This window comes from Ornithodoros turicata, chromosome 1 (assembly GCF_037126465.1).
Source record: "Ornithodoros turicata isolate Travis chromosome 1, ASM3712646v1, whole genome shotgun sequence".
Lineage (NCBI taxonomy): Eukaryota > Metazoa > Arthropoda > Arachnida > Ixodida > Argasidae > Ornithodoros > Ornithodoros turicata.
Window position 1 is genome coordinate 130,787,264 of NC_088201.1, and position 26,627 is coordinate 130,813,890.

Genomic DNA, 26,627 nt, shown 5'->3' on the forward strand with positions numbered 1-26,627 from the left:
TTGCTGTAGAGCAACGATCATGCTGTCCCGAAGCAGACAATCAAAAAGCGATTGTGTATGACAAATCAACTTTATTTGTCCTCGAGAACTGCCTCGAAAAAGCTACAGTACATATCTTTTTACGTCTTGTAACATGCTTCACTGGAGCTTTAGGTGCTTCGACATCCAAGGGCCGTTCAAAAGCCAATGCTGAGCTATGTGCGTCGTTGTTGCCGATGGCTGCAGGAGAACTAAAACAAAACAAAAAATATATTGATGATCCGTAACTCTGCACAAAAATCACTGCTATGATAGGCAATCTATCTTGATTTCGTATTTGAACACCGAGGCATTTGTCACGAATGTTCGTAGATCACAGTGGCTGCGACGCGCATGAGGGGCAACTAGCATAACCACACATAATTTGATTAACAGCATATCAGAAACGTACAAGTTACGGCAATGCACTGCACATTGAAACGCCGCTAACGTACCGAGTGACTCGTAAATGTTGTACGTAATACACTTAACGTGATAAACCTGCATTACTTCCTTCAGTCACAAAAAAACTAATCAAACTTGTCTTACCGTTCACCTGCAGTACGTCGGAAAGAGTGCAGACTTCCTCTCTGACGATTTCTGCGTCCTTTGGAAGTGCAGGGATTCCATGTCATGTTCGTCTTCCCGCTGTTGTGATGATCAGGTGGATGTGCCATTCCGTTCTCACATTAGCAGTTCGCCACAATCTAAATCTAAAGCATACAAAACCCTCAAACTACCACGTAGCGTCTACGTGCACAACGGTTGCAGTCCAAGAGAACACGCGTGGCCGGACAGACGCGATGTCGTTCTTCTTTCTCCTCCGTTCGACTGCTTCCGTTGAGCGGTTCGCGCGTTCGGATGCTCGCTCTTCGGTCAAATGACTCTCGCCCAATCAGCGCGAAGGAAACTGACACCAGTTTTTTAGACCAATGAACATCCAAATATTTATACATATAATGCGCAGCCAATGAGAGATCTTCCGAGCTGGCACGCCGGTGGCGACAATATTTTCGAGGCGGTGCGTTTCGCTTTAGAGCCGGCGGCTGGTGGTACGGTGGTGTGGGGGTCTCAGCTGGCAGGGGGGCAGAGTTAAGAAGATGGGGTGAAGGCGGATGGCGGAGGAAAGGGGGCTGAAACGCCCAAACTTTTATTTTTCTTTGAAATGAATAGAATTTGATTATAGGTAGGGTTTTCAAGATGCTCTGAATTTGATAAAATACCTGTGTCTGGATTACTGGGTGAGCACTTACTGGCTGTCCGTCAGCTGTAGGTTTCCGACGTATCGAATTACTACCATATTAATATTTTCTTTGTACTATCTTCTGCAATGTTAACAGTAGCAGAGTCACGCAAAAGCAACCATGGTAAAGCGGTGTTGAACGGTCTGCGCGGCAGATCCATCTTTTTGCTAAAGGCATAAGGCAAAATTTTCGCAAAAGCAACGTTGTATATTCGATGTCTGTCCTTCTGTGACTTTCCATTACAGTTATCGACGCTGTTTTCACGTATGACAATCTACTGTTAATTTGTGTGCAACAAATCCACGTTATATTCATGTAAAAGATTTGATATGCTGAATTGACTACGTAATGTCAGCGCGGAATCAATGTTCGCATTTTGCGTTCTACATTGTTCAGCAATATTCAACGTTAATTCTGCATTCTACCAACAATGTGTGTTGACTAGGGAAGCGAACGGAACCACAACCGAAACCCCCTAAACTTCTCATATAGCCCATAGTACTTGAAAATTCACACAACTCTGGGCACATGACCAATGAGAATGCAGCAATGTGTCCTTCAACCTCTCATCAGAAGTCCTGCTCGCAGCCTGGCTGGTTCTGGCTCTTGCTGACTTCTGTACTGCCGTAGGCTATACTGGTTTGGGCTTTGCAGGTCCCTGCTACCACGGACTTCTAGGTCTACCATATTTCATGCAAGCCCTAAAGTTATTCCGTGATTCCAAAACAACTCTGAAAAGTGTTCTGATAAACAAATTCATTTGAATCATACTGACGCAATCGCCTGGCAGGTTGACACATTTACATGCACTGAGCGTACAGGGTCCACTGCGTAGCGCTTCCGGCACACTGCAACCAAGTTCAAACTTGCAAAGCACGCTTGTCGACGCGGCCTATTGCCGACAACGAACAGTTGTTACAGACTTGCGCATAATCTCCTGATGAGCATGTCCTTGCCTGCTATACATCAGACATAGAATGATGCTGCTTCATGAACCCAATTTTCTTGTCACCGCTATACAAATATGACGGCGCTCGAATGTTTTCATCGAGCTATAATTCACGACAACACCTCAGTTCAGTCCTCTTGTGTTCCGTGTTTCGATGGTGTCAATCGACAGAACAGTTTGTAGAAATATGTTCGCTGGTTATTCATGCGTCAGTGTATTCTACACATATTGTGCTGTTTCTGGACACGACTATTACCCCGCGAACAGTGCATCAACTGCGAAACTGGAATGCTTCATGAGTTGGAACGGATAAAGAGTAAAGAACAAGTTCGGGTCCCGTAGGATTTCGAGGACTGACAACAAAGACAGGAATACGTGCCACACGAGGGCTTGCCGCTCTCAAGCCGCGAAAGAAGCAGCTCATCATAAAATAGTACGCACTCACGAGACTGGATCGGTATTAGGAATTCAACGATATGTTCGTTTTCCTTCAAATTCGAACTTGGTTACAGCGTGTCAACAACGCAGTGAACTTTATGCTCACAGTGCACCCATTTTATCAGATTTTTGAATCACTGGTTTGGGTCAAATTAATGTTTCTTTCAGCCAAAAGAAGCTTCACTTACCGAGTAACGGTGGCAGGCGTAAAATGCAGTACAAGTCGATGGTAGCCAGAACCGGCCAAAAGGTCAGCAAAAGGTAAATGCTCCTGATTGGTCGACTGGCTATGCATAATTTCAACAACGTTGCGCTCTCATTGGTCGCGCCCCTAGTGTTGTGTGAGTTATATCAAAATATGGGCCCTATGGGGAGCTGTCGGAGCCTGCTATCGTGGCCTGTGCGTGTTTACCCCCTGCAAAGGCAACTGAATTTTTCCGAAGGGAAGGTGCAAGGAGCAACGAAAGTGGGAGCTGAACTACTACTCGTAGTACAGTGTTGCAATGATGAAAGTTTAGTGGTCAGCCTTCGTTCCGTGTGGCGTTTCACACAAGGGTCGCTCGATACCCACGAAGTACAGGGTGTTACCCCATAAAAGTATACCCGTGTCGCCATGCCGTACTCGCCAATTACTCAATGCAGGTGGCACATTGTGCGATCTTCATATAGAGCTCATAAGGACCTTTATTCTTTGTAAATTTCGAAGTGATTGAGCGCCGCAGCACGAAGTTATAACTCAAAACGTGCAATTCCCGTAGTCAAAACAATCAAGATGGCGGCGTTGAGAAGAGCACTCATGCTGCTCCCCAGACGACGACGTGTCGCATATCCTGCCAGCCGGGTGGAACTGTAGTTTTCATTTCGCTTTCGTGTAACTGTCGTATTTTGCTCAGAAGTAAGCAACGTGAGCAACGAAAAATGCTGATGTACTCGGCAGACGGCACCCAAAAGGGATGTCGTCTGCTTACTGAGAGGCGCCATCTTGGCTGTTTTGACTACAGGAACCTCACGTTTTGCGCTATAACTTTGCGTTACGGTGCTCAATCACTTCGATATTTACCATGACGGAATGTCCTCATGAGTTTTACACGTAGGCAGCACATTGTATCGCATGCATTGAGTAATTGGCGAGCACGGCATGCCGGCGCGGGTAGACTTTCATAGGGTAACACCCTGTAGAAGTCTCTAATCAGTGGCGTTTTCTTAATTGCACTTCTCGCTCCTGGCCTCCGCTATTGGCGCAGGTAATACAACCACTAACCACACGCCTGTTTGTCGTAATGTGATTCTGAATGAGGATCAAGTAGTACTGTGTAGCCGAACGCGTAGGCCAATTCCTGTTTTCATTTTGACTGTGTTCCGTACATTTGGCGAGAAAATTTAAGTGTGGTGCTATGCTCATGTCATCAGCCGATGCTTGAATGAATGTAGTCAATCTATACGGTTTCGTGAGCAATATTCCAAGTTGCATCCTCCCCCCCCCCACCAAAAAAAAAAGGAAAACAAATGGCGGAGGGAGTGGTCATGTATGTCTTCCCTGTACCTCCACTCTTAGAAAAAAGGGTGGAGAAGTTACACTTTTAGGAGGTAATAGTTGTTGCATATGCTCTACCCAAAAGGTTGCAAATTTCTATCTGCTACCTACCCACCACCCATACAGACCCATAATTCAAGTAGTCGTCATAAAAAGGTTAATAAATGAAATTAACATAAACCTCACAAAAGTACCTACCATGCCAGCTGCTACTGTTCATTAAAGAGAAAATCTTCAAGAAAAAAGCAAAATCAACTCGATTTTATTTATATCAACGTGACTTTGCACAAAGTCACGTTGATATAAATAAAAATTTTGAAATATATAAAATATTTTCTCTTTTCTTTCATTTTCTCTTTCCTTTCTCTTTTTCTCTTATCTTTCTCTTTTTTCCTTTTTTCACAGCAATTTCACGGAAGCTGACTGGAGAGACGTTGAAATCCATAATTAGTGCTACCACGGTTCCTTGATCAAGAGACCGCGGTGCTACTCTGTGGAACAAACCACGGATTTGTTGGCCTAACTGTATAGACATCATGTTCACGACCTACTATAGATTACAGCGACCATGTCATACGGACCCCTTTCGAGCGCCGTATTTGGAAGCTAGCGCATCGGCCCTGTTATTGATTCCTCCATTTCTGCAGTGCTCTGTACTTTAGCTTACCTTAGTAGTTTTGTATACAAGCGTTGGATATCCCACGAGAGATGCTTCCTTCTAAAGTTGACTATCATCATCATTCTACGCGTTTTCGTAGGAACTGTTGTTATCGTCTGCTACGGCAATCGTGCGTCCGCTTCTACGCGTTCAAAATTCAAATTTCCATTATCCAACCTTTATGCAGATCTCGCGGGCCGATGACTAGCACACCTAGCGGATCGTGCGGACGGGCTCCTCATTGGGTTTGCCGATTACGACATGGTCGCTGTAATCTAGTAGGTCGTGATTAGAGTGACCTAGAAGACCGAGTAGGGGGCGAACGGGCAGCTTTTCATGAAGTCGCAGCATGTAGACGCCGAGCGGTGGCGCTGTCATAGCTTTCCCGTGAAGGTTTTGCGTTGTCGTCTTCTGCGCGGTCGCTCTGTTTCTGCGATATTTCGCGTGCTTGTGCTGATGGCACCGTTGTATTGACATTTTTTTTTGCTTTCTGATGGTGCTGTATTATCGCCCTACAACTTCGTGTGAAAATTTATGGTGGCCAGTCGGAAAAGATCCGTTGTTGAGGGTCCAATATTGTTGTAGCTTTCCCTTGAACGATTGCAGTATGACGGTTTCTGTATGCAGTATGACCGATTCTCACACTCTGTGAGTGATTTTATGTTCTGTAATGACTTGTCTTACCCGTAATCACCAGTAAAGGTGTTCTCGGCAAGGCTATATTTACTGTCGTGGAATTAAGCAACGTTTTTCTCTCATACATTTTCTGAAGCACTCCAGGGAGGCACTGGTCTTTGCTTTCGGAGCCATTTTAACTGATGGAAGTGACTTTCTCTTTTTAAGCCGACGACAAAGACGTGTAAAGGGGCTCATCAAAATAGCAGAATGGACCTGTTGGTGCATGACTGAATTAAAACCATTAAAAAAATCTTTTGATAGTGGAGCAAGTGTCGTCTGTGTGTTCTTGTCCGTGTTCCGCGCTCCGGTTTTAATTCAGTGTAAAGGGGCCCCGACGACGTTCTCCCTGTGGTGGAACAAGAAGACGACATCGAGCAAAGCTGAAGTGTTGGAGCTGACTGAACTGGGACACGACAAGGAGGCGAACAGGAAGATTTTTAATCAATACCAGACCTCCTGTGCTCTTCTAAGGCTTGGGCTTTTGATTAGACAGGCAACGTACGCCGGAGGCGCCATGTGCAGCGACTGAGCGTAATGTACCTCGCAGTAGCGCGCCAGCTCCCCTAGATTTGCTCACTGCCTTAGTGTCATTCCTGCCCATTCCCTTGTGTACCCCATGCCCCGTGTGCTCTTCTGCTTTGCACTCTTGAAGAAATGTAGCGCCGGCTCACGCTGCTTCGGCGACAGACTTTGTGTTCGGCGACGACGGCATCCTGGACTTTTCATTCTGTGCTCGCATTGCTGCAAGCTTCTCTTCCATAGTCGAAATACGGGAGCGTAGGCACCTTGCTTTCTGTTTGGCTGCCTTCAGGCGCTGCATTACAGTCCAGGCCTTTCGGACGTTGTCTTTTTGTTCGGGACTTTCTTGTTAGTAATGCCTTCCTGAAGAACCTACATTCCAGACATGTTGTTCCTGCAAGACACATGAATGGATGAGTCACGTTTCAATATGCTCAGTATCAAGTTCCTTGCATGAAAGTCAAACTTTTCCATTTCTGGCATCATTACGTATATATATTACGTATCATTAGGTATCATATCATTACGTATTATATCATTACGTATCATCAGGGCAAGCAGGTACGTGCAAGGAAATAATGTGACCAATGTCTCAATTCACTCACTGCGGTAAAATGCAATTTTCTGTGTGCTACAAAGCCTGTCGTGACATCCATAATTTCAGTATATAATTCAAGAAATTGGGTGTCAGATCCTTCTTACCCTCTCCCATCTTTCGATCGCTATTCATTACCTCTTATAATTTTCCCCATTGCTCTTTACTGAAAATTTTCGCATAATTTTTGATGACTACTACAGCAAGTGCGGCAAGGAAAAATCCAGTCACCTGAATTTGCAACAGTTGATGTGCACTTCTTCCTGTGGACAGCGCAACACACAACAGATTTCGGCAACCGTTCAGTGAGTCTCCCATCACAGTGAAAAAATTCGTAGCTCGACGTCGCACCCTTGCATAGGAATGCAGCGTCAGCTTCCTCCGGGACCCGCTCTGCCTGCGTGACTGTGAGCACAGTCCTTTCGTCAAAACACTTTATCAAATAGAAGGACACAACCTTGGGATGCGTGATCTCGTGCAGGTGCTTGCTTACTTGTGATGTCACGTAAATAACCCAATCATTCAAGTCCGCAATACTGAGCTTCGACCAGTGCTCTGGTACCCTCAGTTGCATTGCTAGCTCCAAAGTCAGTTTAGTGTCTTCATTTCTGCTGTCATCGTCCTGGACCGTGTGCGACGTCTTAGCCTCAGCCTCATCAAGATCTCGCCTGGATCTTTTTGCTGAGCTTCTGGCGCTCTCGCTTGCAGTGTTTCTTTTTCTTTCGGGACGCGGGCGTGGCGTTTTCTTCGAGTACTGCTCGGGAAAATCTGGAAGTAGTGTGGGGACAGCAGCCGGAGCCAATGCGGGCTTGCCACGAGGAACTCTCACTTCTTGCCCGTTCACGAAGTGGACGTAATCGCGCAGTATAAATCTCGGCTCGAAATGTCGCTCACATACCTCTGATATATCTGCCAGCAGCTGAGGTTTCTGAGGTTCTCTTTTGGAACGTGTGGGCGTAGCCGGTGCTGCAGCCGGGCGCAAAGCAAAACGTCCGTGTTTTCTTTTTCCGCTCCGCCAATTATTCTTGCACGTGGCACAATATACTCACTGCCGTTCATAAAAGGAACGAATTGGCGCTCAAAAGTCATAAGTGTAACTGCCGTCACACATCCGGCGCGCAAAACACCCCGAGATCAGAGCAACGGAGTAGCAGACGACAGCCAACACCTTCAAGCGAAAGCTACCGCAGTGCCGTCGCTCGGCGTCTACATGCAGCGGCTTCACGCGCTCCATTGGAAACACCGGCCGTTCGCTCTACTCGGTCTTCTAGGTTACTCTAGTCGTGATCGTGCTAAACTCTATAGGCTAAAGAACACTTAGGAGGTAGTCGAACATGGGACCACTAGTTCTTTTGCTTGTAACATAAAAACGAAGAAGGCAGTAATTATATAGAGCATTTGCCAGACTTAGAATTCAAAAGCTCAGTTGGCATCGAACAGTGAGTTTGTCTGTTGTTTTGTTTGTCTGTCTGTTTGCTGCTATAGCCCGTGTGGAATCCATTATTGTCAAACAGTGTCTTTATCAGCTATTGGCAGTACTGTGGTTGGCTCACATATTTTTCTTACGTTACTCTCCATGCTGTTCACTACTTTCAGGTGCACACACCTATTACATATTATTTGCGACGTACTTTCAGCTCTGCAATTTGGGAGGCCAAGAAGCTGAAGCCATCGGTTGGAGCATGGGGACTTCGATGTACACGCCCGCCGTCAATAACAAATGGAAGAATGTTCACTTCTTTGAGAATGACTACACCTTGGCCACAAAGGTAAATGCATATTTGTTGACGTAGAACACGTATTTCGTCTGGGATAGGTTAGCTCCAATTAAAGGACCGTATCCGAAACGAATATCGGTTCTGTTACGGTTCAGTGTCAGCAGTCTAAACGCGGTTCGGTTACGGTTAAGGGGGTTCGCCGTTTTAATATTTGCGTGTACCTGTAACCGAACAGTTGAACCGGTGTTGTTCCTGGGTTTCCCTGGAGAATCCCTAGAAAATAATTTGTTGCAGTTTGTATTATCTCGTGCGAATTCATTTCGCTCGTACGGTAACAAGCTACAGGACTAGAAAAACTGCGTGCGTTCGGCAAACAGATGTGGAATCAAAGAACGTGTAACGCCTGGTCGCTTAAATGATCACAATAATACAGTTCACAACTCATAAGGGACGTAAGCGATACATGTCATACGATGTGCATGTCATCCGATTATGGGTCCTAGCGCATAAGGTGGAATGTTGTCCGCACAAATTATGAACGACCAGCGGCATGGCCGAGTGGGCTAAGTAACCAAGGTCGTGCCAGCTTGGTAACCAAGGTCGCGCTGTAGACTGGGAGGTGGTGGGTTCGAATCCTACCGCCGGCTGTGCTGTCTGAGGTTTTCCCTGGGTTTTCCGAAGACTTTCCAGACGAATGTCGGCACAGTTCCCCCTGAAGTCGGCTCAGGACGCATACTAATCCCCCTGTCCCCCACTCCTTCCTGCTGTCCTCTCTCCGTCTGTCCACATCTGTACGTCGCTCATAGCCACAGTTGCTTCGCGGCGCTAACACGCAATCAAATAAAAATCAAATTATGAACGAAAAAAAAAGTGAATATTTTAACAGAAGCACGTACTACAGCACTAATCAGAGTTGTAAAGCGATGCAACTATCGCAGCCAAAGTAGTTCGCATTCACGTTTGAACGAAACCGTGAGAACTGGTTATCGAAATCATATTTTTCGGTCGAGGTTACGGTTGAGGTTAATTGCTGGTGGTCAATTGCGGTTACGTTCCGGTTACGGTTCCTGAAAAAGTTTTTCGGTTCCGTTCCGATTTCAGTTCATGACTCGAAACCGCACCACGCAGTTAAAGGGACTATTACATCTGGAAACGTGTGTATGGCATCGATACGGTAGTGTGTCGTACCGTTTCACAGTCTACGTGGCCAAGTTTCCCTCCGGATATCAGCTTATACGTTAAATCAGTCAGCGTTAAAGATTGTTCTGCCCCTGCAGCTGATGACGCCCGAACGATGATAACATCGCGACGCAGGCCAGGCGCAGAAATAAGAGCAGTACGCATGCGATTGTCTTCGAGCTCGTCTACTTCACTCCACTAAGCGAAAAGTAGTAATAATAATAATTGGGGGTTTACGTCGCGAGACAACTGAAATCATGAGCGACGCCACAGCGGTCGGTCTGTGGATTGATTTTGCCCACCTGAGGGTTTTTTAACGTGCGATGAGAGGCACACCGTATTTAACGTCCCTCGCGGAAGACGGCGTGTCTAAGCAACTTGTACCCTGCCACCAAGTTGCAGGCGTCCTCGACCGGGTTCGAACCCCCGATCTCGGGATCAGAAGGCGAACACGCTACCAACTGAGCCACCGAGGCCGGTAAGCGAAAAGTACTCAGAAGATACGTTGACTTTCGTTTACCACTGTTAGCTCTGACCCAACCATATCGCGTGGAACACGGTGCTACGCTCTTAGATGTGTAACACACGTCCGACGCTAAGGCAAAACTGACATTCTACAAGCCCATCACGTACTTCTCAGGACTTGCAGACGTCTGCGCTCCCGGGCGCCAAAGCGAGCTCCTTCATTGGTCTTGTCCACGTGATGTTTTCTCCGATATCCAGAGGGGGAATTCCGGCTCACACTCAAAATCCGGCGACTGCTCTTGCCATGCATTACATCAAGTTGTATGTACATGTGGAAGCTTGCGACTCATACCATAGCCACACGACAATATTAATGCATTAAACGGAATGGAATTTACTAACACATCCCAACCAACCATCATCTCGAATGACCTCGTTCTCTCCCCAGATTTCCTGAAAACAGGATGCGTACTCCTTTTTAGTGACTGTTATGTATAACTTAATCATGCAAACGTCCTCGGTGTTTTTGTTTTTTCGTATGCCTCAGATACGTGATAACTCAGTCGCGCATTCAACAGCTTTCTTAGCAACCTCATTTCAACAGTTGTTTCGCCAAACAAAGTCATTCCAAGATCAGGGCAATGCCTCCAATCACAGTGTTCACACAAGCTACCTTGTCATATTCTCCGTGCTTCTATGCAACGTCTCACATAACAATAGTAGCGTATGTCGCAGCACCATCTATTAAGAACAAACAGTCCTTTAACAAACGGGATCATTTGATGCCGCTTTGGGAATTGTCCCAGAGCATTTCATGATAGAAGGCCCGGCGTCGTCACAAATGGGCAGTTTGTACACGCCGGAAGATAACAGGAGCAAAATTGCAAGGTAAACGAGGTAACAACGCGAATGTGCTCGCAGCGAAACGTTTTGGGCACAGCACCGAAGGGAAAACGGCGTCCACTTTTCATTACACATATGATGCTGGACACAGACAATGCCGGTTGAGACGATGCAAAACAGAGCTGCAAACAATGGGCGCTGATGTTTTGGCTGAACCAAATTGCTCAGGAATTTCCGTCATCGCTCAAACGTAGACTTTATAGAATTACTAATCCGCTTCAAGTGTGTCACGTAGTACTGCACTATCACGTAATACCGGTCCACAGAAATCTATGTCAGGTTCCCTCTCCTATTCTTGCGGACGTTTACGCGAGCTGTGATCACCAAAATATCAATATATTGAGACCTTGCCCTTTGTGTGTTTTATCCTAAAGGCTAATTCCACTGGTTTTCTCGCCCATTTGAAACCAAGTGCCATCTGAAATAATACACGAGCCATTCAATTTAATCCGGGTGCCACCTGAAATAGTCCAGGTGGTATTCATGTAACCCTGGCAGCACCTGAATTAATTCATGTTTTTTAAGCACTATAAGGGGACATGCCTGCGAAATATTATACACACATGAAGCGGACGAAATGTAAAAAAAAATATGAGTCTTCTAACCGTTGGGAATATCCTGCAGCTCAGTCATGAGATACTCTGTAGCAGACGACAGGACCAATGGTGTCGTCGTCTATGTGCGTCATGCCTTTCGTGATCTTCTAACTGCTCGGACTCAATAACAATACATTCTGTAGCAGGCGACAGCATCAGTGGTGCCACCTGCTATGCTCTTACTACAACTCCCGATATGTCATGCGCCTAGCGAATGGACAGCATTAAGCGCTAACCGCATACGACGAATTCTCGACGGAAAAACGGCCACCGTCACCGTTTTTCCGGTGAGCCGACGCGAGCAATGGGAACTTCACCGATTTCTCGACGACAGCGGTGGACAGAAAAAATCGGCGAAGAGCGGAAGCGGCCGCTCGACGGCAGCCAATAGGATCGCTCCACGCGCTGTCGTTCCACGAGCGGATATGCCGGACCAGTGGCGGGCAATTCGGATGCACGTATGGCTAACCTGGAAAGTGGGAAGGATGCTGTCGTCCGCTCACTGCTGTCTGAGGGCGCTTTTGTAGCGCTTGCTTCGAGAGTATGCATTGACCGCAAGAACTTTTCTGTGTGTCACTATAACTTTTCTATGTGTAGCAAAATATTTGTCAGTTAATTTGAAGTCAAACTTTAACACGGACTAACGAAACGCCCGCTAGGAAAGCCACCGTCCACCGCAGTGGAAATCTGTGCATGCGGTTCAACCCGCCGTTTTTCCGTCGAGTTGTCGTGCCGATGGGGAAGTTGGCCGTTTTTTCGTCGAGAAATCGTCGTATGCGGTTACCGCTTAAAGCGGTAACGACGGCGGTAAGCATACGACGAATTCTCGACGGAAAACCGACCACCGTCACCGTTTTTCCGGTGAGCTCACGCGAGCAATGGGAATTTCACCGATTCCTCGACGACAGCCGTGGACAGAAAAGTCCGGCGAAGAGCGGAAGCGGCCGCTCGACGGCAGCCAATAGGACTGCTCCACGCACTATCGTTCCACGAGCGGACGTGGCGTTTCGACTGCAGCGGGCGGGCGACAGCATACTTCCTAGTTCCCAGGTTGGTCCGACGGGCATCCGAAATGCCCGTACAACCAACCTGGGAAGTGGGAAGCATGCTGTCGCCCGTTCGCTGCAGTCCGAGGGCGCTTTTGTAGCACTTGCTTCGCAAATATGCTTTGACCACAAGAACTTCTGTGTGCCACTATAACTTTTCTATGTGTAGCAAAATATTTATCAGTTACTTTGATGTCAAAATTTAACACGGACTAACGAAACGCCCGGTAGGGCTCCGCCGACCGCCGCAGTGGAAATCTGTGCATGCGGTTCGTCCCGCCGTTTTTCCGTCGACCTGTCGTGCCGGTAGGAAAGTTGGTCGTTTTTTTGTCGAGAAATCGAATGCGGTTGCCGCTTAAAACGCGGCGGAACTTCAGACCCATCAGCGGCTTTTTCTTTCTCTCTCTCTGTCTTCCACTAGAATATTCCCCGTCGATGTCCCTCCTGTGAATGCACAGTTATAGTGCTTAAAAACATAATGTATTAATTTAGAGGTCACCCAGATTAAATTGAACAGAACCTTGATTATTTCAAATGGCACCCGGATTAAATTGAACGCGGCTTGAATATGTCACATGGCCCCCGGATTCAGCGTGGACTATTTCAAATGGCACTTGGATTAAAATGGGCGTGAAATCCTGTACTTTATGGTTCGTGAAAAAGTGCGTGATTAGTCCCGTTATTTTCGCATGATATTCTCGGTTGTGGCATGTTTCATTCCGCGACGAGATCGTTTTGCATTTTCGGGCCCCTGTAAGTGCGTGGCTCGCTCGAGTACGTACAGCAGTAGTCTCTGCTTGAAACGTAATGGCCGACCCACATGGTGCGTATTCCAGCGCACGATACGTTCCGTGTCACGCTCAGCGTAAAATTTCACGCACATAATCTGTTTTCTGTTTGTGAAACAGCGTTTCAAGAGCGTTCGAAATTTAACGTCGCGCTTAAGGGTGTCGCATGCGCAGTAGGCAGTCGAACCTAAAACCTAAAGCGCATGTATAACGGGGATTTAGGAGAACAACTGGTATTGGGCTGGGGCTCGCGGGGCTCGCATGGGGCTCGCGGTTTCTCGCGTTCACGCAATGCCGCATATTTACGCGGCGATGTGGTTTGCTCTGCGGTTTCACACGCGCATCATGTGGGTTGGCTTGAATCGCTACAATGGCCCCTTTGGGACGTCCCTTACAGTCCCTGCGTATAAGCTTACCATCATCCGGTTTAATCTGCTCTAGCTTCATGAACAGCTAGAGCAGATTAAACCGGATGATGTTCTGGCATTGGCATCCTCAATGTGACCTCGCGCGCTTTTTTTACGAGGCGCTACTGCTAAAATTACGTGTTACTTTTATGCCGAATATTTCATTGGGATGCGGCCGTGGTAGATCAGGCCGGGAGCAGCCGATATTTCGAAGGAACGGACATTTCATCTAAATGAACCACTACCACAGCAGCGCCCTCTGCAGAATGAGGACGATTCCTGACCTGACCATATTCATGGTGCGCTTTTGAAACGAGTGGCACGACTGCAAACTCTTGTCATTCCTGATGAGCTAGTCACCTTTTACTGGTTGCCGGGACTCTGTTGACCATCAATGGTCACCATGGGTTCTTCCTTTACAGATCCTATGGGCTTTACAGGTGGTGATGGACTGTGGTGAAGGCAGAAAGTCTTCACTTTGATTTCTTAATTTTCTAGGGAGAGAAGATCCTGTCGTACCTGGTTGATGGAGATGTGTATTCCTTCATCGTGCTCTCTGGATTCGAGAACGACCTTATGGATAATTATGCAGACTGCTCGCGTTCAAAGTTTGCCTACACTAGCGCATTGCAAGCGAAGGTCGGACCAATTGCACGGTAGGATCCTCGTCACGTCATATCAGTTCAGATGTTAATCATATGAGTGCTCTTGACTACAAAAACAAAAAACAGAAACAAAAGAAACTGTGATTACCTTTCGAAGATCACCTGTGACAGCGTTTCCCAACGGGCTTGCGCTTGCGTAACATATGTTCCTACCTCGGCAAAGCAAAACACGGCGGTGTGGTATGGGCTATTGGCAGCATTTATTCATCTTCGTTCCGCTTACTATGGCAAGGCCACCATAGTGACAAGCATATATGCTTGCTAGTAGATCCCTATATCGTAGCGGTAGAAAGGATTATGTTGCCCATGTCGGGGGTTCCTTACGATGATCTACATTCCTATCTGTGGACCTCATTCCCGAATTGTTTCGAATACTCTCCTTCAAGGGTGCTTGTTTAGCGTTGTCATCTAAAGATTATTTTCGTTGGGACATTATGGAGGCCCAGGGATACGCTACACTGACCTGTCCGTGAAGCGTCATGTATTCACGAGGCAAATGATTTGTAAAACCGGCCGCAGGTCTACCGAAATCAGTACAAATTTTGTATAAACACGTGGCTGCGTAAAACGACCTACGCATCCTGCAGCGAACAAGTGCAACGGAAGACAGGCGTCGAAAAAACAGGCACATTTTGCTCGTGCATGTGCTTGTTTATTTCACGTCTGTCTTCCGCTGCGCTTGTTCTCTATAATATGCGTCACCAACTTGCCCAAGTTTCTGTTTTAACTGACCTACACGTGTCCATTTCGCTCAAACCTTGACTTACATTGCGCATTCCTGAATTAATTTGGAATTCTCTCTTTAACAGCCGGGTGCACCAGGGCTGACTATCGACCAGGCCGCATGGATCAACCATTTTGTCCTTCAACCATTTCACTGCCGAGTTCTATAAAAACCCATTATTATGGTTTCATCGAATACACGTCCGAGTGCATTCAACACTTTCATCTTTCCTGACACCGTTTGTCCCTGCATAGTAGATTCACATGTAATATAAAATTATTAACATAATATGTTGGTTGCGCATCATATCTATCTCGTGCTCGATACCACAAGAAAACCACCACAAGAAAAATTGGGGCGGGCTCAGTCGTGGCCGAGTCGTTCGCCCGTATTCACCAGCCGACTTAAACCATTGGTTTATTGACGTCGGGTTTGGATCGGTGACGTGTCTCTCCGGCTACGAAGAGCGGTCCAAACGGTTGACCACAACGCATGCGCATTATTCGCATTGTCACGAGGTGGTTGAGAGAAGGGAGAAAGTAGCAGACGACAGGACTGCGTCGAGAAAGGCTCCTGTTTTCCTTTCTTTATTTCTCTTTTTTTTTTTTTTTTTGATTATGAGGTTGTTAGCGGAAGGAAAGTTTGAAGACGCTGCTGCAGGCGGTTGCGGGACAGGGTGTCAGTAATCGGAGGTTAGGTCTACCTCTGTATTTCCTAATGAAAAGCTCAGCGGCATATGATTGATATGGGCGCTAAAACAGTGTACAAGGAGAGCGTTTGCTAGGTTACTTGAAAGGCGCGCAGCAGTACGTATACTCCCGGAGGTGGTCGTTGTGCTTTTGTCGCTTCTTTATCGCCTGTTGTATGACCTGTGTGGTGAATTGTAACGATCAAGATAGCCCGTCGATTGCTGGGGTATTCCAACACAGTCCTTTATACACTTTTGAGCCTGATGTCATGTTTACAATGTGTCCAAGCGCTTGATCACGGTAAGCTATGTAAACAAAGAACGTTGATACAAGGGTGGCCTTATCCTGCATGGGACTCCCACACGCACAACTTTTACGTACTTATGCTTTCAAGAAATCAACGTTGTACTTTCAGCGTGTCACAAACCTGCAACGCGTTAGAGCATCTCTTAGCTATAATAATAATAATTGGGGGTTTACGTCGCGAGACAACTGAGCATCTCTTCGCTGGCTGCGTTTCTTCGGAGCACGACTCATACCGAAAATGTACTCAGGGTGCTATCTTGTTCACAAGCTCGTCTTGTCTGTCTGTGTGTGCTTGTGTGTGTTTAGACTTGTTTAGCGTTTAGTGTTCTGTTTAGTCACATGTTACACAGGGACTACCTGCTTGTGAGCCTGGAACGTGCTAGCGTCGCGACCCCCTGTCAGTGCGGTGCTGTGCTTAACTCTGTCCTTTTTGATTTGTGCATCTCTACATATAAGGCTATTGTACAAATCACCAAGCACTGAACTGATTGTTCTGTTCAGCCCACAAAGAATCAGCCCACATTGTGACTGTCTCTTGCTGGGATGAAGTTTCACAAAATGGGGACGCCATTGCAATGTATATACTTGTTATTACAGTTATTGAGCGTACAGACGCTATAATTGCAAAAATAAAAGGCCACACTTGAATGCCATTACAATACATCCGAGCCGTTCAGAATTTGTTGTTTATTGAGACAATGTAAGTAAAATTTATCTTCTCAATAATGTTATAATGAACCAAATATATCATAAAGGAGGAGGACTTATACCAGTTTCGATAGTGTAGTTTCAAGGATTGAGCAAACAGGAATGGAACAACCACACACAACAACAGTTCCAACGTGCATTGCATTGTGCTTATTTGTTAAAAGCCATATATGATTGAGGAAAAACTTTTACGCACTTGGTCGGGGACTTAGCTCTTTTTCCATGCTCATTCTTTACAAGCTCCTCTCTCGACTTCGTACTGGCATTGTAAACAATTTCACTACCATTATCATCGCACTATTACATCCAAACCATCACCACCAATGCCAAAAAGGTCCCCACAGCTCATGCCATGCTATAATATGCCGGCTGCCAACAGCACATCATGCACAGCGCTCTGTGAAATCACTCCTTAGCCAGGTTTTTAATTTAGGCTTCTTGTTCAGAAAGATTTTGCATGGTGATGGAGTTGCAGCTATCAATCCACCTGGCACAGATCACTTAACTTTGACTGCGAAATGACCTAAGAGGCTTGTGTGACGCCATGAGAAAGATAATTGCCACTGTACAATTGTGTAAACTTATTCAGGGAATTTTTATTTGTGAAACTCTTCACCGCCTTCTTGACAATTTTTGTTAGTTTCCCAGTCATGCTATAGTTCTCGGACTATTCCCAGTTTTCCATGCTCACTACATTAATATACTGCCCAGTTGCATAGATTTGTGCTGCCACAACTGGATGAATATGTCGGCTTCTGCAATGTGTCGACTTCTAAAGTGCCTCAAGGGATAACTGAAAATGTGGAGGAATGATAAACAATCATGTAAATTTTAACAATACTAATAATGGCAGCACATTGTAGCGAAGTGATTCACCTAATTTCACGTTCTTTTCCTTATATCAACTTATTTTCGTTCTTGTTCATTGTAGACTTCCTATTACTGTCTGGTACATATCAATACAGAAAGCGAGCAGACAATTATCAGTGCTGCAGCTTGCTGTGGCACTGAGAATTCATGCTAGAACCAGCACCTCTGGGTGTGCTTTATTGCTTTGATACGCTACTGCGTTGTTTCGCAAGAAATAGTACGTACAATCTCTCAGTACAAAGCTGTACAATCAAACTGCATAACCGCACAGTGCAGAAATGCGGCCTGTGCAATAATTTTTCGGAGCTTTATCATATGTGTAAACAACTAGAGTCAGCCAAGGCAGGCCACAAATATGGATGATACAAACATGTGAGCCTCGATCTCCCAGTTACTGAGTTGCTTGAATTACATCCTGACATCCTGAAATACAGACGATAATTCAAGCAACTCAGTAACTTGCACCGTTGCAATAAGTTCTGTTTCCCTGCAGTACTCGCTAACTGCACCAGTTCTTGACCAGAACGTACAAATATAAATTCCGTTTGGTCACTTACATCAAGGTGTACTGGCAGTTCGAACATACAGCACAAATACATATTCTGTTGCAAATGGTATTCTCCATTTTTGACAGGCTACTGAATGCTTCCAGACTATAGGCTTAAGATAAGAGCTCTTTGTTGCTTTGACAATTACCACTCCTTTGAGACAAGATAGCAGCAGTAGGCTAAGTGACTAAGTTGCACATGCTTTGCCCTTTAAACTGAGAACCACCTATTCAACTATGGCTTTGTTCACAGCCCTGTACAAATGGATGATCCACATGGATTATGAACTAGCATTTGCTGCGCGTAGTGGCTATTGACTGTCCTATACTTCTTGAAACCAGTTTCATTCAGTTATAGAGTGAATTATTTGAATTATATTAGACTGAATTATTCATTTTTTGACCAGGATGAATGTTCTTGTTCTTGATTTTTCTTTTCTTTTTTTTTCATTTGCGGTGAAACAAAATGTCATCTACAAGGTGGTGCCTTCAAAAACCTACCAGTCTGATATTTCCTGTACTGCTGATACGGAAATGATACCTGTGAATTGCCGAACTGAGAAAAAACGAATTCTCATTATCTGTGTGAACAATTGGGTTGTGATTCGATATGAAAAATTGCCTACAAAATGCGCCAAGTAGAATGCAAAAAGGTTTCTGGCAGCACGAACATCTTGCTGATGTGCAGGCTGGTGATGCTGCCGCCAGAATTCAAGTAACACTTGCATACTTTCCGTTGATGCTGCCATTGTTACTGTATATGAAGTGTGCTAGTAACACTTACGCACTGTTTTCAAAATCTTTTTGTATGCTGTTTTATACATTCGAGTAACATTTTACTGCTATTCCAAATTAATTCCCAGTTTGTCCCCTGATAACAAGAACAGGTGCTGTGTCCTTACAATCTCAGAAGCGTTTGTCACACAGTTGCAGCACGCAAAAAAAAAAAAAAAAAATGAATAACTGCCGGCTTTCCAAGGCGCCCCCTTCTACGATGGAGGGTTATATTAAATCAATGAAGCACAGCAACTAGTTATGGCAACTAGTAGTACTTAATCGATGCACATTATGAAATTCTTGCAATGCGTCAATCTGTATAAGTTCCAAATAGTGATTCCCCGTTAATGAAACAGTTAATTAGTTAAGCTCTAGAACTGTACACAATGTTAACGGTAAAGAAGGTAGCATGCAGGATGCCCGACCATGAACCCTTCGGTCAAAACGCACAATGATGCAGAAGTTTGCATGTCATCTGCTGTGTGATGGATGATGGCAGGATACACATGGGCCTCTCCCGGCCTCTGCAAGTAAAGTATTTTAAGAGTTGAATTATGAAGAATGCCAGAAAAACAATACCACATTATCAGATAATATAATTTCTTAATTCTATCTCTTCCACAGAAAATCCATACGATAATTCAGGGGTTAAAATTGAGTTGGTATTTGAATGAAATAAGGTAAAATGGTGATGTTTCTCATCAGCACTGTAGTGATGTGACTGACCCAAGTCATTTTCGAGAACCTACTGCAGCAGGGGAAAAAAATTCAAGCAAAAAAAAAAGAGAAACTCTGCTTTTGAGCAGATCTGCTACATCGTCACGTACACACTATTTACTTTATTTTTATACTTTTAAAAGATTGATGTGCATGTGGCCATCGAACCCGAAGCCCATCTCCTTGTAGCGATTGTAATGTACAGGAATCACTTGAAGTAGGTTACCTGCAACGACAAAAATTTGGTGTTCGACCAGAGCGGTGTCAGAATTCGAAAATTACAGGTGAAGTACAGTAAACATTAGAATATAGATAACTGCCAATAATTCCCCATTAGTCATTTTCTGCCGATATGTGGCAGCCACAATGCGAAATATAAACGAAATAGTCAAAGAAAATGCCAAAGCTGGCTTACTGTTGAAAAAGTACTATGTGTGCTCTACACACCACGCCATCTTTAGTTATTTTCGCACTCATTTTGTGCACTGTGCGTTCATGTAGTGCTAGAATTACATAGGCTGAACATGACTAATATTTATTTCAAGCTTCTCGTACCACAACACCAATTAATTGATCACCAATTACGAGCGTTCTCACAAGTCTTTTGCGTTATCGGGTTCGAGACGTCATGTGACATCTGCGATAAGTAGCGGAAACACAGCACGGAAACAGCAACGACTTTAAAAATGGAAGAAAGGGTGATAGTGATCTTATATCTATCGCTTTACTATTGCCTGGCCCCAACAGGTAGGAGACAAACTCAGTTTCACGCTTTAAACAACACGTGTCAGCAAAGGGTTTCCTAACGGCAGGATACCGCACTAACTTCTGCAAAACAGAAGCGAAACTGTACAAATAGGACACGCGACTTCTGTTCCGCGATGACTTGAGCTACCTAAGGTAGTGCCACCCAGTGACTAGGCACAGGCTAAACAAGCACAGGGCCTCAGCTGGAGGCTTCCCTTCGCTTTCAAAAGCGCAAGTGGATGTTCGGGCAGGCCTGGCGCGGATTCCTGATATATTGGGACAATGTAGTAGGATGTAGCAAGATTGGCTGTATGGCGCAATTGGCGGAGCAATCACATCACTAGACTGCAGCCCGCTGTAGCGACGTACTAGCCGGATGATCGTGCTAATTTCGGAAATTACCTACTGGGAACTTCTGCCAAAATTCAGGAAGGCTTTGAACAATTTTTAATTGTGGGAAACTGATTTTTCAATTGAACTTTGAGAATTTCCAAGTGAATCTCACTGTTTTTATTTGCACAACATTATCGCAACAAAAATAGCCAAAGAAATAGTAAAAGTCCTGCTTTATCCCCGCCTGCTCAATTGTCGGAAAGAAAAGCGCATGGAAGATACGGGGAGAGGAGTAAGTGACTCCCTCCCCCTCTTGTTTTACCTTTCTTTACCCCGCATCGACCTTGAGGCTGGGGACAAGTCTTGTCACAAAGAATTTAAAACCAGTCTGACCACAAAGCACGCACAACAAATGAAGGTGGGGACACTTCCTCCTGGAGACCAACATTACACGCACGCTTCTTCCCAAAAATCAAGCAGGCGTGGCTAAAGCGTAATTTTAACTTATTTTTTTACGATTTTGAGTTGCAATACAGTGCATAGGTTTTGGTGCGCCTCTTGGGCGCTTATCCGTGGAGGACTTCGTATTGCTGTAAAAAGAAAGTCAGGTTCGCGTGGCAATTTTCGAAGTTCAATTGACTAAAAATAAATTTCCCACAATTCAAAATTGCCCAAAGCCAGAATTGGTAATTACCAAAAGTCAAGCAATGCTGCAGCGCCTACATCGTCAGTTCCATTTTTTCCCCATCACTTTACATGAAACACCCTGTATGGGCACCGTGCACTAGCTGGGGGGCGCTGCTGTTGCTTGATCGACAGCGGCACCCGTGGCGATTTCGTGCGTAACGGTCTGGTACTGACGCCGTATCGGCGCCTTCCTGTATGTAGCTTTGGTGCGTACGGGTGGTTTCCCGAATTTTATTTGCCAGCTTTGTGGCCACATTAACCCATGAGACTAGTTGTGTGGAAGTGACTTGTAGACAGGGCATCTGCTGTGCAATACCAAACACGTAAAATGTATGCGAGGGGGAAGCTTTTTGCATGTGGAACATTACGTGTCTCTGCACAATGTCCAGCACAGACAACCATGCAGTATTTGTGGCCTGTATTTACGTGAAGTTAAGTGCGTATTTACCCGGAAGGGACTATTAATGATTGACTACTAATCGGAGACTAGCTACGTGCAGTACCTGCGCTATGGATCGGAATCTCGCACTCAAGAATTCGCATGAATAATACAGTCAACAACAAATTGGAATATACATTATGAAGGTAGCGAAGGTTTCTTTCTCATGCATAGTCCGTTAACGTGATGATGCACTGTGAGTATAAGTTTCTCAGTCAACTTGATGCCAATCTAGCATCGTTCTACACATATCTCACACAGATGTTGCTCAAGGCAGGGGATGAAATTTTAGCCATTTGTGCCTGAATCTGACACACAGACACAATAATCAAAATCAGTCAGTCAAATCAAGATTGTTTCAAGATATCAATAATGCGTTTATGTTTGAAGAAAACGGATATGTAATGATAATAATAACGTTTTATTAGTGCTAGAGAACGGCCACAGGGGCCTTGTATAGGCAAACATAGGATCAGACATTGTTGCAAAATGCAGCATAAAAGCAACCAGCAATATCATGCAAAAGAAAAACACGACAAACTATGCTAAAAAATAAAACAAAAATCTCAAGAGTAAAGCATGGTTCACACTAGTGCGTTCTGCTGCGTGCGGGCGCCTGCGTGCGTATGCGTGCGTTGGAAGCAATCCGTTCCGCTGTTCACATACCTGCGTCCGAATACGTGCGTCACCAAACCGTAAGCCAATGAGCGTCGAGCGGGATTTTCGACGCCTTCCACACTCCGGTGGCCGCCATGTCGAAAACAGTCAGCAGAGAGAAACCTACTGCGCGCGCTCGGGAGGCGGCCTCACGATTCGTTCTCCGCTTGCGGGCTGCTGCGTGCGTCGGAAAAAGTTTAGCTCTGACGAACTCCTTGCGTTCTGCTGCGGGAGGTCGCGCACGTATCTGTTGCCACGGTAACTAGCGCCCGCACGCATCCGCACGCAGCAGAACGCACTAGTGTGAACCATGCTTTAGGAAGAAACAGATATATGCTGTTCAACAAACGCATGATTCCTTTTTTGTGTGGGGGGACGAATAGGAAGGAGCAAAGAACCACTTGTAAACTGAGATAGCAAGGTTCGGCGACGATAAGATCATAGGGACAGCATGCACCTACATAAAATGATGACGGGTTGCGAAACACAGCTCGAAGAGGACAAATAATTCACATTTTCCCACTGTGTTCGCACGCAAGCTGTATATTGAAGGAATACCGGCTGGCTAGGTTTCCCAAAGCTAGTCTTCGCCGGCACGCCGCAAAATTAGGGTCCGAGTAATAGAAGTAAATGACGTCTGACACATAGCGGACTTTAATTTTAGCCCACTATATTCTTTGGTCATTCATTTCTGCATTTCGCAATTATTTCACGCAAGCTGCTGCGCTATAAGTCCGCATCGTGATGCTCAACTGATCACTGACAAATATACTAAGTACACGAAATTGGCTCTAAGTTAGAAACAACAGATTGAGCAGGAAGTTGGATGGACTGCTGTGAAGGCGCTTTCTCAAATACGTGACCGGCGGGACGATACAGCGAGAAGGACGAAAACTTTACGGCAAGTTTTTGACACTAACTTGGTAGTCTGGGCAGATTACAACATAGAATTAATTTCCATTTTATCTTCTGCTTTGACTTTCTATGCGGGCAGCTCCAACTTAATCAGTCCTTTCACTTGACGCTGCTGACTAGTGCGGTGGTACCAGAGCATTACCCCGTGTTCCCCCTCGAGGGGCCGCCGCCGTCGACTGAAAACTCTAGCGCACGGTGTCCATATGCACTACATATTAAAACATAATTGTGTACTGTAGCACAAACAAACTTCTAATGTGACCTCCCAAGTTGCATATTAACTGCAGTGATCTCAATTGGGTGCTCCAACTCTAGCCAAACTTTACCGACTCCTAAAATGAATAATTCAAACATTTAGCTAATCGGCTAACTCCGATATCGTACAGCTCCAGTTGTAGGGTCCAATCTCAGTAACCTAGGGACAGTTATAGAATCTATCTAGAATAAATAATTTTATCTTTTATCTTTGATCTGCAAATAAATATCCGTATTCAGTAAGAACCCTCTATATTAACCTGATGTATGCATATTTGTGCATAATCTCAATATGCGCCTTCATGTTCATTATGACAGAGGTTGCACAATGACTCAGATAGGTGTATAAATATTCCGCATATCTTGGAGCCCCACCGACCCCTTCTCAACAAAATAGGCCTACAGCAGAAAGAACACTGCTTACTAACTTCTTGATGACTCCATCTGTCTTCTCTCTGAGCAGTGGTGGCAGAAGGCGGAATATAGCACTGACTAAGGCACCTAATGCTATGGGCAAATTACAATGGCCACTAAATATTCTGAAGTGACACACTTGTAATTTATACAATAAATTGAGATTGTGCAGTGCTATACCTTACAGAGAGCCACTACTTTCTGACCAGCAGACAAGTTCATGTACCACTGGGGAGGAGCAGGCATTCGCATGGTTCTGGTGTGCTGAAGAATTATCTGAACAGCTAGAGTACAAAGGAGATGAGGTGGGGATTACAGATACATCTAAGTTCTGCGGTGCCAAGGTCAACAGCAACGAAACCATGGCTCAGTCTCCCTCCTCCCATGTATGGGTGTTGGCACATGCTTGTTGTGCTTCCATTTTAAAGGCAAGGAGCTTGAAAAAGACAGATGCTTAATGCATGAAGATATAATACGCAATACGGTGTTCTGAAGTACAGCTCATATGAAGCTGTATACTGAGCAGACATGTATGCTTCACACACAAAAAGGAAAAGCTTTCCATAACAACAAAAAGTGCACAAAATCATAACATAGCTGTATCCACTGCCATGAGGGTGTGACGCCAAATTATGCAAAGGACAAATACAATAAGACAAACATAAAATGGTGAGGGGGAACAGCAGGGGATTCAACCATCTCAGGAAAAAGACTTGCAGGGATACGGGCGGACATGTACGGGAGCTACAGGGATGCAGGCGCCATTCCAAGTAGTACAGTCAAGTAGTACTGTCATGTATCACTTCCATGAAATACACCAGAGTGAGGTACACACATACTGTGAAGTCGAGGGAGAATCTTGCCTGCATTTTCTCGACAGGTATTCAATATTGGAGAGAGATTCTATTTCTATCTCTATCTTCTATCTATCTCTATCTTCTACCTGGTGATATTCTATACGTTGACATACTCTGTACGAGTTTGTAGTAGCACATAACGCCCAAGTCTTATATTCTGGGCGCGAACCTGTGAACGTGATGAATCACTCAATCTTCACATTAATATTTTGCTATTCTAGCCACTGTATTATATAAAAATCAGACATTATGTGAAAATTCCATCCTGCGTTGAACTGCGCAAATTCCCCAACCACTCTGCCTTTCACCTGAATAATGGAAAGCCAGACCACAGGCAGACAAGCACATTCGAAACACGGGGGGAGAAACAACAACTGATTTGTATGCTCAATGACACAGCACCATGCAGGCAGACGCGACAGTGTTTCAAGATCTTCTAGGCCTGTGCGTTTGTACGATCGACGTGTATGTGCACTTTTGTGCGTGTGGCGAACGCCACACAGCTCGTTATCACGCATATTCAACGCCAAAGCATTCCGTAAGCACATTAAACATCAAGCGTGTACCCTTAGACACACACTCTTCCTCACACAGCACAACTGACCCTGTACTCATTCTCCCACTGTAATTTTGCTTCGTCGACGACTTGTATTTCACAAAGAGAGTGACACTCCTGCTATCCTCACGCAAACGTCCTGCGAAAATTATGAACGAAAAGCTGCAAAACTAGAAAGACCATGTGCAAGCGCCCTCGCGAGTTTCAAATCCGTTGACGCGACCGGAAATATGGAGCGGCAAATCTCGGAGCCTGGAATATGAGTTGGGAGGCGCATTTTGCGTGTATGAGTATGTTTTCACTTTTGCGTTTTACTTTTTAATTGTCTAAGTGGTGCACAATCATTGTTTGTACATGGCACATTAGCAGAGCAAACATTTTACCTATGCGTTTGACTGCATGCGAGCAGCCGTTTTACGCAGTCTCACGTCTTGACGCCACTGCTGGCCATAGAAATCTTATGGAGAGAGGCTAGAAGGAAAGGCGAGGAGGAGGATCGGAGGAGACCAAAGGACTCGAACGGGGCTCTTCCCTCTCTCAATGTATGCGCCCGGAGGCAGCCATATTGAATCAGCCGAGGGAATGTCGCGTATTTTTAGCCCGTGAAAACAGGCGCAATTTCGAAAACCGTTGGCAACGTTTGCTCTGCTGCTTCCGTTGGCTACGGATTTTGTGACTGTCCGCTCCCGTTCAGGCTCGTAGCCAAGGCTGGTCGTGGCAGCGGCGGTGGCTGTGTAAGGTGGTGTGGGGGTGTGGGCATCCTGTGGACGAACGTTGTTATGGCGTTCCCACGTGGCGTTCGTGTTGTGTCTGTGTTGCTCCGTGTCTGTGTTTTTTCCCAATCTCAGAGTTTCAGTAATGGATTACAGCTGTGTATTACTGCTCCAAAAGCGTGGTGACAGTGTTCGCACGTCGCGTCCGTGGCGTGTCTATTCTTCGTGTCTATGTTTGGTCGTGTCTATGTCTTCGTGTCTAGTAATGGATTACGGCTGTGTGTAACTGCTCCAAAAAGCCTTTTTTGCGTTATGT

The 26,627-nt window shown here is 45.4% G+C and overlaps 1 protein-coding gene across 3 annotated transcripts in view; it reads left to right on the forward strand.

Annotated features, from left to right (window-relative positions):
- LOC135369001 (uncharacterized) overlaps window positions 1–15,394 on the forward strand; it is a 111,129-nt gene extending 95,735 nt beyond the window's left edge. For all 3 annotated transcript variants that reach the window (XM_064602596.1, XM_064602612.1, XM_064602604.1), the window contains 3 exons: window positions 8,271–8,402; window positions 14,234–14,391; window positions 15,210–15,394. In XM_064602596.1, the coding sequence (XP_064458666.1) occupies window positions 8,271–8,402; window positions 14,234–14,391; window positions 15,210–15,228 (309 nt within the window). In that variant the 3' untranslated portion in view covers window positions 15,229–15,394. The remainder of the gene's footprint in view (window positions 1–8,270; window positions 8,403–14,233; window positions 14,392–15,209) is intronic.
- Window positions 15,395–26,627: the final 11,233 nt, after the last annotated feature.